Below are 16630 nucleotides of genomic sequence, written 5' to 3' on the forward strand. Positions count from 1 at the left end.
TCTAATTGGGAATGACATGCTTTTATTCATGAACCACGCCACCATGAAGATTCGTGTCTGTAGCAAAGTTATACAGAAAGCTAATGACACTGATACACAAGTGGTGGAACGCATGGTACGCAATTCACAACAACGTGGCTCTCGTGAGCAATTTTTTAGATGTTTCATCCCATGATTGCAAAGTCTATATTGCCCCCAAGTGTGGAAAAGTTTGGTATGTGATTTAACCACAATGCGGAACTAGTTTTCAATTAAAATACTAGATTTTGTACAGGTTTCAAGGGCTGTCAATTTACTGTTTACTGCGTAGACTCAATTCTGATCATCTCAGAAACCAAATCACCCCTCTTTTCCCCTTGTAGACTTTTGTCAATACTAAATTTTTAGAATATGTATAGCTTTGATCCATTCCACCATTTAAAGTCTACGTAGTTCACTGACGAGCCCTATTTAAGACCGTGGAGTACTTTCAGGAATTTTTGAACTCTTCTTTGATATTTCACCTTAAGTTAATCCAGGTACCTCATCGAAAGTATTCTACACGATTCCCGAATATTTTTTCAAGGTGTCCTAGGTGAGATTCCTTTTCGAGTTTCACCAGCAGTTACGCCTACATTCTTCCATGAATCTATTCTAGATTTCCTCTACGATTCCCAAGTATTTCTTCAAGGCGCTGAAAGAGTTCCTGGAGGTCCTCCAGGAATTACGCTTGGGGTTTCTTCAGAGAATGCTTCGTTTATTCCTCCGATGATTTATTCAGAAATTTCTACCCGGACTCCCAGGGAAGACATGCTCCTCAGTGTGAGTGCAAGTGTGCGCGGTTTTAATATGAAAATTAGCTGCACTGTGCACCTTTTTAGTGCGTAATACCATCTCTGCGGACTCTTTCTGGAAGACCTCCTGAAGGAGTTTGGAAGTTCTCCAAGAATTTCTTGAGGAAGTCCTCCGGAGTTTTCGTCAGAAATAATATTATTCCAAGTACTCCTTCAGGAAAGCTTCAATGGATACATACAGGAAATGATCCAAATTTCTCCATCAATTCCTTCAAAATTGTGGGCTACGTGGCCGAGCGGTTAGCGGCGTCAGTCGTTTAGGTGTCTCGTAAGCCTCGGAGTGTGGGTTCGATTCCCGCTCCAATAGGGGAAAACTAAAACTTTTCGTCAAACGGAAAAATCTCCACTGGGCCACTGGGTGTTTCATGTGTTGTCCGTTGTCTAATGTTAGTTATGTTCAGTCTGTGCGGCCTCTGGCCGAAGATGGTGTAGTGTCTTTTTTTTTTAATCCTGTTAGAAATGTTTTCAAAGATTCCCTCAGGAATTCTTACAAATATTGCGTCAGGAAAAAATCCTTCTGAAATTCATCCCAGAATCCCGGTATTCTCCGGGTAATCCTCCAAGGAATCTTTCAGCAATTCCTGCAAGGACTCCTCAAGAATTTCTTCTTTTTTCAGGAATGCTAATAAGGATTTGTTCGAAACTTATTAGTAAGATTGACTATAGAATCTTGTCTGTGCTTCTCCACGGTTTCCAACTTCTACAAGAATTCCTACAAAAATTAGAAAAAAAAACGGACACCATCTTCAGCCAAAGGCTGTACAAACTGAACGAAACTTAACACTAGACAACGAACACGAAACACATTACGAGCACCAGTGAGTTCGAGGAAGAAACATTTCTTGCGAAAAGTTTCATCGATTCTTCCAGAGATTTTGACCGAAGTTTTACCAAGAATTCTTAAAAAAAAATCCTCTAACGAATCCATTAGGAAAATACTCTAAAGAAATCTTCCATGAACTCCTTCAGGAAAAAAATCAGCTGTTCCTTCAGGAATATCTTCTAAAATTTTATCAAGGAATTCTTTAGAGATTTAGAGTAGGATAATTTAGGAATATCTCAAGGGACAATTTGGATTGCCAATGGGTTGTCCCACTTTTAGCCGAAACTGAGTAAGAAAACAAAGGATTTTTCAATTTCTGAGTAAGGCCAACTCAGTCATTGAGTAGAAATTTTCCTCGGTGTAGCGTTACGTGCCACTGGAATAAAACCTGCTTCTCTGTGTTCTTTGAGCACTTACACCGATATTGACTGAGAGCAGGGATAGGATGCGACTCAAAACTCTTTGTGAGCCGCACACGCTGCTACGAGATAGCACAGCAAACTAGAAGGAGGCGAGTATGTACAATTGATTACTTTGCCGTGCGCTCTTACCTCTCGCGCACCGTCGTATGCACTCTCTCTTTCTGTTCTTGGCACTGTGCTTGACTCTACGCAAGATTGGTGAATTTTCGAATCAAACGATCCATCACTTAGAAGTTCTTGACAAGCCTAACAACTTTGCCGAAAACACAAACTGTCTAATTAATTTAATAAGTGTTACTCCGTTTACTGAAAACACCAAACAAATGCACTGTGACAAGCACAGTGCGAAGTACTGCGCATTACTTTCTGCGTCGTTAAGAGTAGAGCTAGTGCAACGATTTGTCTCCCGCACAGTTACGAAAGCTCTCACCAATACGTCTCTATCTCTCAGCAAAAACGGGAGACAAGCACTTGAGATTGTGTGAAGAGCTGTGCATGTTGACAATGCCTGACTGAAAGTTTCCTCTACTACGTAGGAAAGCTGCTAAGCTGAACACAAACGCAAAATGGTCATTGGCAGAGGAAGCTCTCAGTTAATAACTGTGGAAGTGCTCATAGAACACTAATCTGAGAAGCAGGCTTTGTCCCAATGAGGACGTTACGCCAAGAAGAGAGAGAGAGACTGTGCGCTGCATGACGAATTAGCACCTTACTTAATCAGGCAGATATCGTCCCGTCGATGGGCAACATCGAGCCCAAAACCGGTCGACATAAAAGGTAAATTTTATTCCTTTTTTTTTTTGTTGCAAGAACTATAAGTGTTGTGCCCTGTCTCACGTCACGTTCTATGTGTTGTCGAGATAGGTACTTACGTTAGCACAAACCTGAATAAATTTTAGTATTATGTTGACGAGCACACTCTGTCCCAGTGAGAACGCCACGCCAAGAGGAGAGAGAGAGAGTATTTCCTGCTGCAATTGACGTTTCTGTTTGGAAACTTGGCATGAATCACGTATTTTGCTCGATTTATTTACCATATGAGGAACCATCTTCTAAAGTGATGCTTTCAAAGAAATCGCCACATATTGCAGTTCAAAAAGAATACAAATTGGCATATGTCTACATTTGGCCATCACTTCTGTAATTCAAGGCATATAAACTGGGAACTCTTCTCACGATTCGTTTATTCTCCAAGTGACATAATGCCTACGGTAGCTTTGAAAGCAGCTTTCCCTCTGTGGTCTGTGAGGATAAAACGAGGAATCAAGAAGCAATGTAGTAGAAGATGCGAAGTAGGTATTTCGTTGAATCGTCACTTAATTCAAATCTCCAAGAGCAGATGGAATATTACTGTAAAGTTTACCCCTGATAGCGAGATGTGAAATGAAGAATTTCACTAGTTTATTGCAGAAACGGAGAATTTATCATCTCATCATACAAAAATCCAGCTCACCACTTTCAATCTAGTACTTCACCGTTTGCTGCGTATTAGGCAACTGAATACTTAAGGATGAATAGAGGGAGAGCCTTGTAACCACTTTTGAAGGTACCTCGTATCAGATACGCTTGAGCTGTCGCAAAAAAAAAGTTTTGCACATTTTCAAACAGGCTCATCAATTAAAGTATTGATTTTGTTAATTTAGTGCATAAGTTTTCGTATTCGACTGCGATGAAATTTGACTTTGAAATAGCTTTTCCAATCTCGGCTGCTGTGCCGTTCCCAAGAAACACGGAAGTTCTATCAAAAACTCAACGCATCCCGCAACATCTTCGTGCCGCGAGCCGAAATTTGCAGGGATAGAGACGGAGGCCTCTTGACGGACGGACGTGAGGTGATCGAAAGGTGGAAGCAGCACTTCGATCAGCACCTGAACGGCGTGGAGAACGTAGGCACGGGAGCCCACGGCGACGGAGGAAACGACGACGCCAGTGCAGCGGAGCACGGAAATGAACCAACTCCCACGCTGAGGGAAGTTAAGGATGCCATTCACCAGCTCAAAACCAACAAAGCAGCTGGTAAGGATGGTATCGCAGCTGAACTCATCAAGATGGGCCCAGAAAAGTTGCCCACCTGTCTGAATCGGCTGATAGTCAGGATCTGTGGGAAACCGAACAGCTACCGGAGGAGTGGAAGGAAGGGGTAATCTGCCCCATTCACAAGAAAGGCGATCATTTGGAATGTGAGAACTTCAGGGCGACCACTATTTTGAATGCTGCCTACAAAATGCTATCCCAGATCATCTTCCTTCGTCTGTCACCTAAAATTAATGAGTTCGTGGGAAGTTATCATGCCGGCTTCATCGACGGCCGGTCGACAACGGACCAGGTCTTCAATCCTTCAGAAATGCCGTGAATACCAGGTCCCAACGCATCACCTGTTCATCGACTTCCAGGCGGCATACGACAGTATCGACCGCGCAGAGCTATGGAGTATCATGGACGAAAACGGCTTTCCTGGAAAGCTAACTAGACTGATTAAAGCAACGATGGACGGTGTGCAAAACTGCGTAAGGGTTTCGGGTGAACTATCCAGTTCATTTGAATCTCGCCGGGGACTGCGACAAGGTGATGGACTTTCATGCCTACTCTTCAACATCGCTCTGGAAGGTGTGATGCGACGAGCCAGGCTCAACAGCCGGGGAACGATTTCCACAAAATCCGGTCAATTTGTGTGCTTTGCGGACGACATGGACATTATTGCCAGAACATTTGGAATGGTGGCTGAGCTGTACACCCGCCTGAAACGCGAAGCAGCAAGGTCGGACTGATGGTGAATGCCTCAAAAACAAAGTACATGCTGGTAGGCGGAACCGAACACGACCGGATCCGTCTGGGTAATAATGTTACGATAGACGGGCGGTGTGCAGGAGATCGGTGTGTGGTGGAGAAGGATGAACCACGAGCTCACTGCACTTCACGGCGAACCCAGCATCCAGAAGGTGGCCAAAGCCGGAAGGATACGGTGGGCACGTTGCAAGAATGTCGGGCAAAAACCCTGCAAAGCTGGTGTTTGCTACTATCCCGGTTGGCACAAGAAGGCGTGAAGCGTAGAGAGCACGATGGGCGGATCAGGTGGAGCGTGACCGGGCGAGCATTGGACACGTCCGAGGATGGGGAGCGGCAGCCACAAACCGAGTATTGTGGCGTACTATTGTTGACAACCCCCTGAAGAAAGCGTTAGTTCTTGAAGCTGCCGCCTTTGGTGGGGCGCCACAGGTTTGTTTACAAAATTTCAGTCTGCTGGCCAACCTGCTACGTGCGGAAGCGAACTTTGTCGTACGAAGATGAATTCGTGATCGAAAAACGATCATTTCCACTTATTGTTCAATGGGTTTAGTGTTCATTGATAAATTTTCAAAACGCACAAGTATGAAAATACATTTATGCAATTCAGTGTCATTATTTCTATTTTATACTACTCATTTTAGTATCATAATGACCAACTTTTCCGTACCGGTTCATAATGCAACTGAAATGAGTTGCATAATGGAAAACAGTTACATAATGTTCATAATGCAACTCATTTGAGTTGCATTATGAACATTATGCAACTCAAATGAGTTGCATTATGAAAAAATCATTGCATAAAATTTTGTATGAAACTCGTTGCAAAACTCGATTTTTTCAGCACTCTTCGTATTTATCCAATTCGGCAAGCCTCGTTGGATAAATGTACGACTCGTGCTGAAAAAATCAACTCGTCACATAAATAACTATTAGCCCATTTGTTGTAAGTGTTGTTAGTCAATTAAATTTGAATGTCGCACCTGCTCCAACAGAAAAAATCACTGTGTTTTCAGCCTTATGCAACCGCCGATTCAAATCAGCACCACGTCCAGCACCATATTTTTGGCTTCAATCCAGTTGTATGTGGATGACAGCCGTTTCATGGGGTTGATTGTTGATTATGTCTTGTTATAAATGTAATGTTGAACAAATAAAAGTAAGTATGTAGGAAGCTCTCAGCTTATGGTCCAAGTAATCAAAAGTTCCGCTTCCCATGACAAAATGCACTTTCAAGTTCTACGAAGTTTAGTTAAAGTTCTGAGTGGAACTTTCTGGCTGCAAATAGGCTCATTGTCAGGCTCATTGTCAGGCTCATTGGAAGCTGCTTAAGATGCTACTCGGAACTTTATTGGAGCGTTCATGTTCTTAGAAGCTCACTTCAGTAGCATGTGCTAAGGAAGATTTTTTTGCCATTTTGGCAAAAACTGCTTTATAACTTTTTATGGGCAGTAAATTAGAGTATACCAAATCAATTAATTGAATTGCAGATAATTAAATCGGCTCGGTATCTTAAATGTCATATTTAGTCAAGATGTTTTGATGATCACATATAATACAGGAAAAAAAGTAACCAACTGATACATAGGTTATAAAAACTTATAAATATTTGATGCTGTTAGATTCGGTTAGAACTGTTATGTACAAGTCAAATAGAATAATCCTTAGTAATGCAATGCAGCAATTATTAGAAATTGAATGGTATTGACGATATTTATAACGTATTGTGAGAGTCTTTTATAAATTTACTGATCGCACTGATACTGATATTTCATCTAAAATCGAATTGTATTGCCATTGCACTTTTGTTCCGTTACATGACGATGTATGAAGCACATTAATTATTAGAAACTATCAAACCACTCGGATCGACCCAAAAATAATCCCATTCAGCTTCACGTGACGACCCATATTCGGACGGTTTTCCGAAATCAATTGCCTTATCAACGCAGTACTACTGGTGGTGTCGTAACGACCTCGACCCAGTTTAACGCGGAAATGTTGAATTACAAATCTTCCGCAGGGGGAAGTTCAATGTGTCTAATTGGGCAAGATAATCTATGTAACGCATTGAACGAATTCGAAAAAGGTCACTGGCACGTGCGCCACATCTATGAGGGCTATCAATCATAATTACGGATACGCTGAATGCTGATCTTCCTTGCTCAGGCTGTTTAGGCCGTATTGTAGATCCAAGGTATTGGTAACTAGCTAGCAGTGCATGCACGATCGTACGTACTTAGTACGTACATCTTTCAGTTGGCGTGATCATCGTCGTGCTGCTTTGCGTATCACTTCATAGAGAACATACATCACAGCACAACTCCAGAAAAATTGAGGGAATTGTTAATTGTTTGGGATTGAGCGAGAAAAGTAAGTTCAAAACCGACATCTTCACACTAAGGAACAAAGTTGGGATCAACATGATTTGTTCTTTGACTTTGTTAATAGTAGCACAACTCTAATCACTTTGGAACCGTCTCATGTTCGAAGAAGGAAAGAGATAAAACCGATAAAACCAAAGGATTTTACGATCTTTAACCAAGACTAGCTGTAGTTCCCTGTAGGTATTTCTAAACTACTTATGCCAATTTAAAGGATGATTTTTTTTTTTAATTTTAAACAGAGTTATTCTCCACGCGCTGATACAGCATAATTCTAGGAAACGCTAATAAATCAAAATATGATAACTCGAAGTGTAATTGCTCCATCTTGGAGTACTGTTCACTCTGATAACGTATAGAGCAAGTTTTCTTTGCTTTTGAGCAGTATAAACTGTGATCGCTTTGTTCTACGACCTTCAGGCGACACTCGTTGGCCACGTTCACACAAGAGTCACACAAACTGCCCCCATGCTGTTTAGTCCAGATTCGAATCACTAGCGTAAATATTTTCCATTCCGCTTGTTTTGCACGGGTTGTAATCTGGTAGTTAAACGTGATCTTCGGAACCAACCAAACAGAGCAATTTGCACACACAAGGTATTGAATGATCTTGAACAGCGGCGGCGGAGGCGTCTACGGTGCCGCGTACGGGAAGGATCGCTAGGCACCCTCTGGGAAAATGCACTGCGGCTCACTCGGGCGATTTGCTCGGTGTCCCACAGAGCCTACCCCCGGTTTAGAACACTCACGAATCCGTCGAGAAGCAAACACGCTTCTTTTCACTGACACGTTCCACTCGTGAGACGGTGGCGACGACGACCACGACGACGGGATCTATCGATTTCAGCTTAGCGACCGGACGGAGACTGAGCCGTCCTGCCAATCGATGATTGTTTTTATACAACTGATAGTGGCAGATTTAAAAAATGCTACTCCTTGGAACAGGAGCGAGACGGAACAACACGGAACGATTCAGTACTCTATCGTGCCATATTTCAGCAATTGAACGCCGACACTCGCCGTTCTGCCTTTTCTACCAGCTATCCCTCGGTTTAGCACGAGTATGAGGGAAGATGTTCAGGAAAGCGCGAAAAAGCCATCGCCATAAATGCACTTATTGATGATTTTATGCAAGCGACTGCTACCTACCGGGAGTTGCATTCCGTCGACCAACTGTTCACTCAGAGAAATGTCGACAGACAGCTCGAAGCAACCAAACAGTCGTTTGAATTTCAAATTGAATGGATGCTTACTTCAAAGTATGTTCGCAATTGTTACATTATCTTAACTTTGATGTATGTATCAAAGATACCGAAGTAAAATAGTTCGATATACGTACGGTGATCTGTCTTGATTAAAAACCGTCCTGAAAAATAAGATTTCCTGAATTTAAAGTCAAAATTTAAAAATTATCTATCGGAAATTCCCGCATAATTCACTAAAGGAATTACTGAAAAAATCTAATACAGCTATACAGGGGATAGACAAAATGATCGGGACAAGCAAAATTTTCACTTTTCAAAAAATGTTCAACTAGCTGTAACTTTTCGAAAAGTGCATCAAATATTCTCAAATTTTTACTGTGAGTGCATCAACTAGTTGTGGTTCAAATTTGAAAAAGATCGGGCCATTCTCCACAAAGTTATAAAGATTCTTAAAAAAGGTAAAATTATTCGATAGCCAACTTTGAGCTGTTATATCTCCGGATTCAATTAACCGCTTGAAATGAAATTTTGACCATTTATGATTTATATAATGAAATTTGGAAAACATTTGATTTAACTTGAAATTTTGAACAAGAGACAAAATTATAGCGATTTTATTTTTTCACTATTTTTTAGTAAATTGGTCCATTTTTAATATGCATTCTATACCGTTTTCAATTTATTGGTGGCTTTGTTGTTACTTTCCTATGAAAAACATTTATATATAAGTCAATTAGAGGAAAATTAAATGAACTATAATTTGCATCTTGTATTTTGAAACGATGTTGATATTTTGGAAAATTTGTGTGTTTTATTAGAAAAATAATCTAATCGTTATCATTTTCTTCCGTGTTAAAATATTAAGTTAAGTCAATGGTTTTTCATTGCTCATTATATAAGTCATAAATGGTCAAAATTTCATTTCAATCGGTTCATTGAATCCGGAGATATAAAAGCTCAAAGTTGGCTATCGGATAATTTTACCTTTTTAAAGAATCTTAACTTCGTGGAGAATGGCCCGATCTCTTCTAATTTTGGACCACTGATACACAACTAATTGATGAACTTACAGTAAAATTTTGAGAATATTTTATGCACTTTTCGAAAAGTTACAGTTAGTTGAACACTTTTTAAAAAGTGAAAATTTTGCCCGTCTCGATCATTTTGTCTATCCCTTGTATATCCGTCAAATAAGAAAATTCTTCAGAACATACACTGAAAGACGGCTTGCAGTTGAAATTACTATTCTGAGGGTCAACTTAAATACACAACGCCACTTAATTTGTGCAGACTGATTTTCGTTTGATCTCAACAGATTTATGTTTTCAATTCTACCATGGGCCCGATTTACAATTACAAAAAAAGTGTCAGTTGGCAGCCGGATTCGAACCGAGAACCTTGAGATCACCAGACTCGCACGCTACCACTCGGCGATCGAACCGGTTGATAAGTAAGGAAACAAAACGCACACAAGAAGCGTTTGTTGGTCGATGATCACGTTTTGCCATGGTAAATTTGAAAACATTTGTATGCTCGTCATTACCGTAAGCCGTCTATCAGTGTAGCTTCTTTCGGAGGATTCCAGCATTTTATTCAGTTATAATCAAAAAAAAAAGTTTTTCAAAACAGAAGCGTCTGAAAGTGAGTATAAAATAAAGACCCTGATATTTTATATTTTCAGGTTCTGAAAGGTATTTCCCGGTTGTCAACACAGTAATTTGGGCAAATGGATACAAAATTTCCCTGCGTGTCATTCCACAGCGCTAAGGATATCCGAGTCCTTGTCGGGATATCGTTTGGTATCAACCGATAACCGCGCGAGGCAGCAATCGAAATAACTCAGCTGATGGCACTCCTTTTCAAACTGGCAAGCTGGCTGGCCAGCTGACGTTGGAAAAATTCCACCAAACGGTGAATCTTTAAATGTGGGAAACGTAGGTATTAACAGTTCGGATGCACGCACACGTGCCGATATGAAAATAGAATAATCAAACGTTACAGCACCGTCGATAGTGCCGTTGGTTATTTCGAAGATTGATTTATGGTCACTCGATGCAAGTGGAGGAGAACACAAGCCTTCCTTTCGGCACCTGATCGCGATACTTGCCGGCGCAGATTGTTTATGACCCGGCAAGTAATGCATCCCCTGTATTATTAGTGGGGGAGTCACTTAATCCGATCAGTAGTATTTATAAATTCCATATTTCTTCTCTAGGTGCTAAATTCATCCTAGATGTAGGATCAATTCAGTTTATGAAGCTTCCAGTCCATTCGGGGTTGATTGAAATTATCTTCGAACAGTAGCACTTGATTAGGAAAATGCCATAAATTGCAATGAGTATGCTCAAATCATCCTCTACTCTGGCAGACATTGACTTTCCATAGTCAACAAGAGTCCACAAGAGAGTAAAGTCAACGTTGTTGGTTCTGGTTCTTATCGTGCTTCGTTCAATTCAGTGACGTTCGGCGGTCACGCATCAACGGTCAGGAATCTATACTACCAAGCACATACTGTATCATCACCTCTATAACTAGACAAGTGCAGTAGCGTGCGAGCGATGCTCACTTGTACTGTTTAACTCGTTGTCTAAAAAACAAATTTTCAGATCGATCCAACAAACAGGTGACAGAGTTTTCTTGAGGCATGATTCCATATTTCAACTTTGATCGTGATTTCGGGTAAAATTGAACACTTTTCATAGTTTTTGGCGAATATTTTTGGAATACTTATCGATATGGTTAAATTTAATGCTTTAAAACAAGTACGACCATGCTTTTCATCAGTCAACGAGATTGAAAATTCTACTGCAAATCATTTTATTACTAAAAATATCATTTGCAATAAAAAATCAAAAATTTTAATTTCGGGGTGAAATTGATCAGGCAGTGAAATGTTTTTGTAAGTACTAAAAATATTTTTTTCCTCCTGAATTAACCACCTCGGAATGCGAAAAGCTATGCAAAATTTTTACAAGTTCACTAAATTTTTAATTATTTAATTTTTAAGTTTAATGAATTTTAAGAAAACGCCTGAAAGTATGCAATTTTCATACTAAATATGTTATAACTTCCAGAAAAGTACAATTTTATGTATTAACTTTAATATTTATAGAACTTTTGATGACGAAATCGGGTTTAGCGAATGCCTGGCGGCTAGAAACATTCATTCGAATATTCATTACATTAGCGATACAGCTACGGTAACAATAGTTTGAAAGTGTCTTTAAAGTTCGCCTGTCAGGCAGTTTCGGAAAATATTGAATTTTATACAGAAATGTTTGACTATTTTGCTGTAACTCGTCATTCAATAACTCTTAAGCCATGACGATGAACATTTTTTACAAATTGTTTTAAGCTTAAAGCATTATTATTAACAAATAAAAATTGACCTCGTCAGTTTTACCCGAGATCACGGTACATACATACATGTATTTAATCATTTTTTTTCAATTTTTTTATTCAACTTTTGAAAACTTTTAACCGTGTATGTCGAATATGATCATACCAGTTAGCTTTTTCGACGGTTGTACTCACATGTCAAACTGAAAACAATAATATTTTTCTAATTAATTCATTATACAGTATCGGACAATAAAAATGCACCAAAGTCGTTTTCCCATACAAACTAGTCAACTTTAGATTACCATATCTCAGTTACTTCAAAACCGATTGTTTTCATTTTTCTGTGACGAACTACAAAACATTCCAATTTTCAAAAACTGTTGAAAAAGTTCAGTGATAACTATTGTTACAAAAGTTACCGATAGGATGAATTTTGACAATAAAAATGCACCAAGACAAAAAAATTGTATAGCAAAAAATGTTGAAGTCAAATCATGTTGGTCTGTTCAGCAAACTTATTCGTCATCACACAAGAAACATATTAGCCGAAGACACCATAATGATATGACGTAACCATTTTTTGCTATAACATTTTTTGTCTTGGTGCATTTTTATTGTCAAAATTCAACCTATCTGTAATTTTTGTAACAATAGTTATCACTGAACTTTTTCAACAGTTTTTGAAAATTGAAATGTTTTGTAGTTCGTCACAGAAATATTTAAAAAAATCGTCTGAGAAGTAGCTGAGATATGGTAATCCAAATTTGACTAGTTTGTATGGGAAAACGGCTTTGGGGCATTTTTATTGTCCGATACTGTACCTCCGTCTCACGAGTTCAAGAGGAGTATGTACTTTTATAAACAGAATATCCTACGTGATCTATTAAATATTTCTTGAAAACGAGACTTTGGCTTAAATTTTAAGATCTAACTTTTGTATTGCTGTATTGCTGAATAAGAAGTTCATGAAATATTACATGAGGTTTTCTGGAAATCTTTCTTGGAAAAAGGCGAAATTCTTCCATTTCAATTGGACAACACCCAGAAGATATGTTTACACAAATTCGGTAAAATCTCTAGATTAATGAAAAAATTGTAAAAAAATCACAAATGCTGCTTAAAGGCTTTTCTTTCTGCTTTTAGGATAGATTACACTAGTTTACAAAAAATCCATAGCTTCTACCAACGATCATGTGAAATTACGAGCTGATTTCGGGGCCGTGTATCAAAAGAACACACGGTGTCTGTGACATAAAATATTATCAAAAAAAATATCTCTAAGTCACCCACCAAATGAACATTAAGGGTGCCCTCTTTTATTTGGGTTAAGAGCGAAATGTTTTATCGGGGGGTCTAGAACATTTTTATTTTTTTTTGTGATTTCTAGAACAAATTTCTGAAAAGTACCCATTTTTTGGGTACATTTTACCCAAAATGTGTATGGGCAAATAATCCCCGATATAACATTTCGCCCTTAGCTCCCAATGAAAGAATGGAGCCTAAGCTTTCAATTGGTGACTTAGGAATACAATTTTTCGATTGTATACAATTTTTCGATTCAATAATATTCTTCTGCCACAGACACCGTGAAACAGTTTTGAATTTTAGCTGAGGATCTACTTTTGCCGTTTTCAGAGCGAGCAATGAATGGCGCTTAAGCCTAGGCTTTCGAGCCAGGGCATAAGGCGGAAATATCTATGCCCCATCCCAGGAAGTAGAGCTTCAATGGAGTGGCATTAACTTTCTTTGCAACGTCACTTCCAACGTGTTCGCTTCTCATGTATACCTTATACTATAATAAGCGACTGACACGAGATGTCTCCGTTCTATGGTTTTGTTCAATTCTATACAAAAACACTACAGGCCTGGCCGCTTCAATACATATAGTGCATCTTCGATGCACTGCTAGTGTTGATAATGACAAGAAAAAATATGGAAATAGTCGATTCTATCATTTTCCTGTGTATGATGTGTGTATGTGTATCATTTGGCTGTGTATGAGTAGACTAGACCAGACTAGATTAGACTAGTCTAAATTAGACTAGAATCAACTTCTACAGTTTTTAAAAATATGTTTTTTTTTCATTCACGTTTCAGAACTCTAGTCATGATTCAACACTAAAAATGATCACCAGCTTACCGAGTCCAAAAATGCTGTAAACTAGTGTCATTTGACAAATTTTTAACACATTTCCAAGAAGATTTTAAGGAAAATATTGAGTTTATGGTAATTCACTCGAACATTTCCTTCTCACTTGCTAGTAAAAATCTATAGGGAATCTTTGAAACTGCTGCAAAAATCTGTTGAAAATGAATGATGAAAAATTCATGAGAGCAAACATTGATAAGGGAACTTACGTATTTTCGGCTGTATTGTTCTCTTCGTCATAAGTGGGTTTATGAAACCTATTGATCTCAAAATTGGCCTCAAGTCTTTCCCAATCTAGATTATATGCCCAGGTTTCAACCAATTTGGCCGACAAAAACCCCTCATGACGAAGAGAACAAATCTGCCGATAATACCCTTTGTCACCCTATTTCTGAAAAAAAAAAATCATAATTCTGTGAGTTTGAAGCAGAACTATTGCAGATTTAACAAAAGTTAGTTTATTTAAAAATTTCATCAAAAAATATATAAAAGAATGCTGAAGAAAAATCGTTGGTAACCCCAGCAGACCAAATAACCCTCTGCAGCTGTACAAATTCATGCGGATGTTGGAGTGTTGGAAGGTAATGGTTGGCAGAGGGTTCACACATTAGTGCGTGGATGCCAGTCGTAAGGTGATAGATTTGTGTGATTATTACCTACTATGAAGCTAAAGCGACTCCATGAGTGACTCAGTTCGCTTGCATAACTTATAGGCGTTAACTGATATACTGACACTGTACTGTGAAAGTTGGAATTTGGTAGTAGGCTATTTCTACCCGTTTCTGTTCTAGCGATGGCTATGAACAAGTGAATATACATCAGTTGTATGTGTAGAGAGGAGAGAGAAAGTGTATAGCAAGATATAAAGTAGAAGAAAGAGGACGGGCCAGGAACTGAACCCAGGACCATCCGCATACAAATCAGAAGCGGCACCTACTAGACCACCAAGCCCGTCTTTTAACCCCAATTTCTGATGAATTGCTGTAAAATTTCAGAAATAATTTTATTTGCAATCATGATGGTGGATATCCTGTGAGCTTTTTTTTCTAATTGGTTTGAAACGAAATTCACGGAAATCTATATTTTTTCTCAGAATATTTTACCAACTTCTACAGGAGCTTCTTCCAGAACCTACAATTGGTTTCGAAACTATACAATAATTTCAGCATCCAACCAGGTATTCATTGCATCAGAAACTCTGAAAGGAATGGTTTTGCTTATGTTACTATGAATTTCTTCAGGAATATCTCAATGTCATCCTGAACAGGTTTTAATCTAGAAATTTGTGTATATCAGCTTTTGGACCGGACAAATCCCAAAAAACAAAGGATAATCCCATTTCTGAAAAATTCTCCAAGAATTTTACATAAGTTCTCCCATTTCAACTGGAAGAAACTTAATCTTCACGTATGTCTCTAAAATTTCCGCAAGAGTTTCTCCCTGAAGTAGGCAAAGATTTTTTTTATTTTGGGCTTACAATATTTCATCAAAAAATTCCTTAAAAGTTCCCTCAAAGATTTGTCGCTGAGATTCAATAAGAATTTTTCAGCAATTGCAAATTTCGAAGTCATTTTTTCAAATTTTGCTGCAGTAATTTAACCTAAGACGCCTTTGTCATAAAAGTCGGACAGTTGGTCTCATAATTTCTGTATTGTGTTACTCAATAATGCCATTAGTAGATGTTTTATTACAAAATTGTCGAATGACCCTTGGATCGGAAGAATCGTCCCGAAAAAAATAATGAATTTGATCAGAATTTCATCCTTCCTCTGAAAATATGTAAAATGGTCAAACGACTAAATCAGTAAAGATTTAGTGTCCACTGTATTTATTACTACCACAGAGAAATTCCATTCTCCCAGTGATCCCATAGCCTTTCCATAGACGCCTTGAAGAGCATATGTATATAAGAAAGCCACAAAACAACATTTCGATTAATCGGCCGAACGTGGAGGCACGATCACGTCGTCGGTAGCTGTCCACAATCGGTGACGCAAATTCTACGCCACCACATTTGACGGGACTGGCAAGTTCTGGATCTGCTGTGGCGTTTTGAAACAATCGTGCTAGCTATGGGTATGATGTAGCCGAATGTGCCAAACGGCGCGGCGACGGCGAGGTCGGGGTCGTCAATGACACGAGATCCTTCAGCAACCACGTTATCACGGCGGTGGTTGCGGGATCCCCGCGCCGCCACCACCGTAGTTGAGAATTACTCTGTATGGGGGCAGCTTGGCAAGAGTTTGATAACTTTTTTTTTCTGAAGAAATAGGGGTTGTTCGGTTTCTCAGTGATTACTAACAGGTGCTGTAAATGCACATTTTCGCGAGATGATCATGACATGTAACGCACAAATAAATTCACCATGCAGACAAAAATCAAAGCCTTAGATCCCTACCTGGGTCCAGATGAAGATCGGATTCGTGGTCGGCCGATAGACCTCTAGCTTTGGCTTGCCATCCTCCGTGATTTGTCGCACGAAGGGAACGGCCGTCCGGATGTTTTCTTCCTTAGTGCCCATTTCCATCTCGAAGAAACGTATGCTTTTGTTGCTCTTGCGCGAGTCGGTACTCATCGACTTTGCCTGTTGGAAATGTTTCCGCGAGGAAATATAGTCTTCGTCCTCGCTCGATTCTAGGTCCTGAAAATGGGCAAGATTTTTTTGAAATTGCGTCAATGCTGCTGCTT

The 16630-nt window shown here is 39.3% G+C and overlaps 2 protein-coding genes across 5 annotated transcripts in view; one reads left to right on the plus strand and one right to left on the minus strand.

The window, feature by feature from the left end:
* Nucleotides 1-16630, plus strand: part of LOC109406155 (RING-box protein 2) — a 226138-nt gene that overhangs the window by 66695 nt on the left and 142813 nt on the right. The gene's annotated exons all lie outside the window — the stretch shown is intronic.
* LOC109406109 (facilitated trehalose transporter Tret1) overlaps nucleotides 1-16630 on the minus strand; it is a 78785-nt gene that overhangs the window by 31257 nt on the left and 30898 nt on the right. Inside the window, exon 4 of one of the 4 annotated variants that reach the window (XM_029866550.2) lies at nucleotides 16341-16583. In XM_029866550.2, coding sequence (XP_029722410.1) covers nucleotides 16341-16583 — 243 coding nt within the window. Of the gene's footprint in view, nucleotides 1-7941; nucleotides 8524-16340; nucleotides 16584-16630 lie in introns of those variants that run through there. The other 3 variants (XM_029866551.2, XM_029866553.2, XM_029866552.2) reach the window with 3 other exon arrangements.

Source organism: Aedes albopictus, chromosome 2 (genome assembly GCF_035046485.1).
Source record: "Aedes albopictus strain Foshan chromosome 2, AalbF5, whole genome shotgun sequence".
Classification (NCBI taxonomy): domain Eukaryota; kingdom Metazoa; phylum Arthropoda; class Insecta; order Diptera; family Culicidae; genus Aedes; species Aedes albopictus.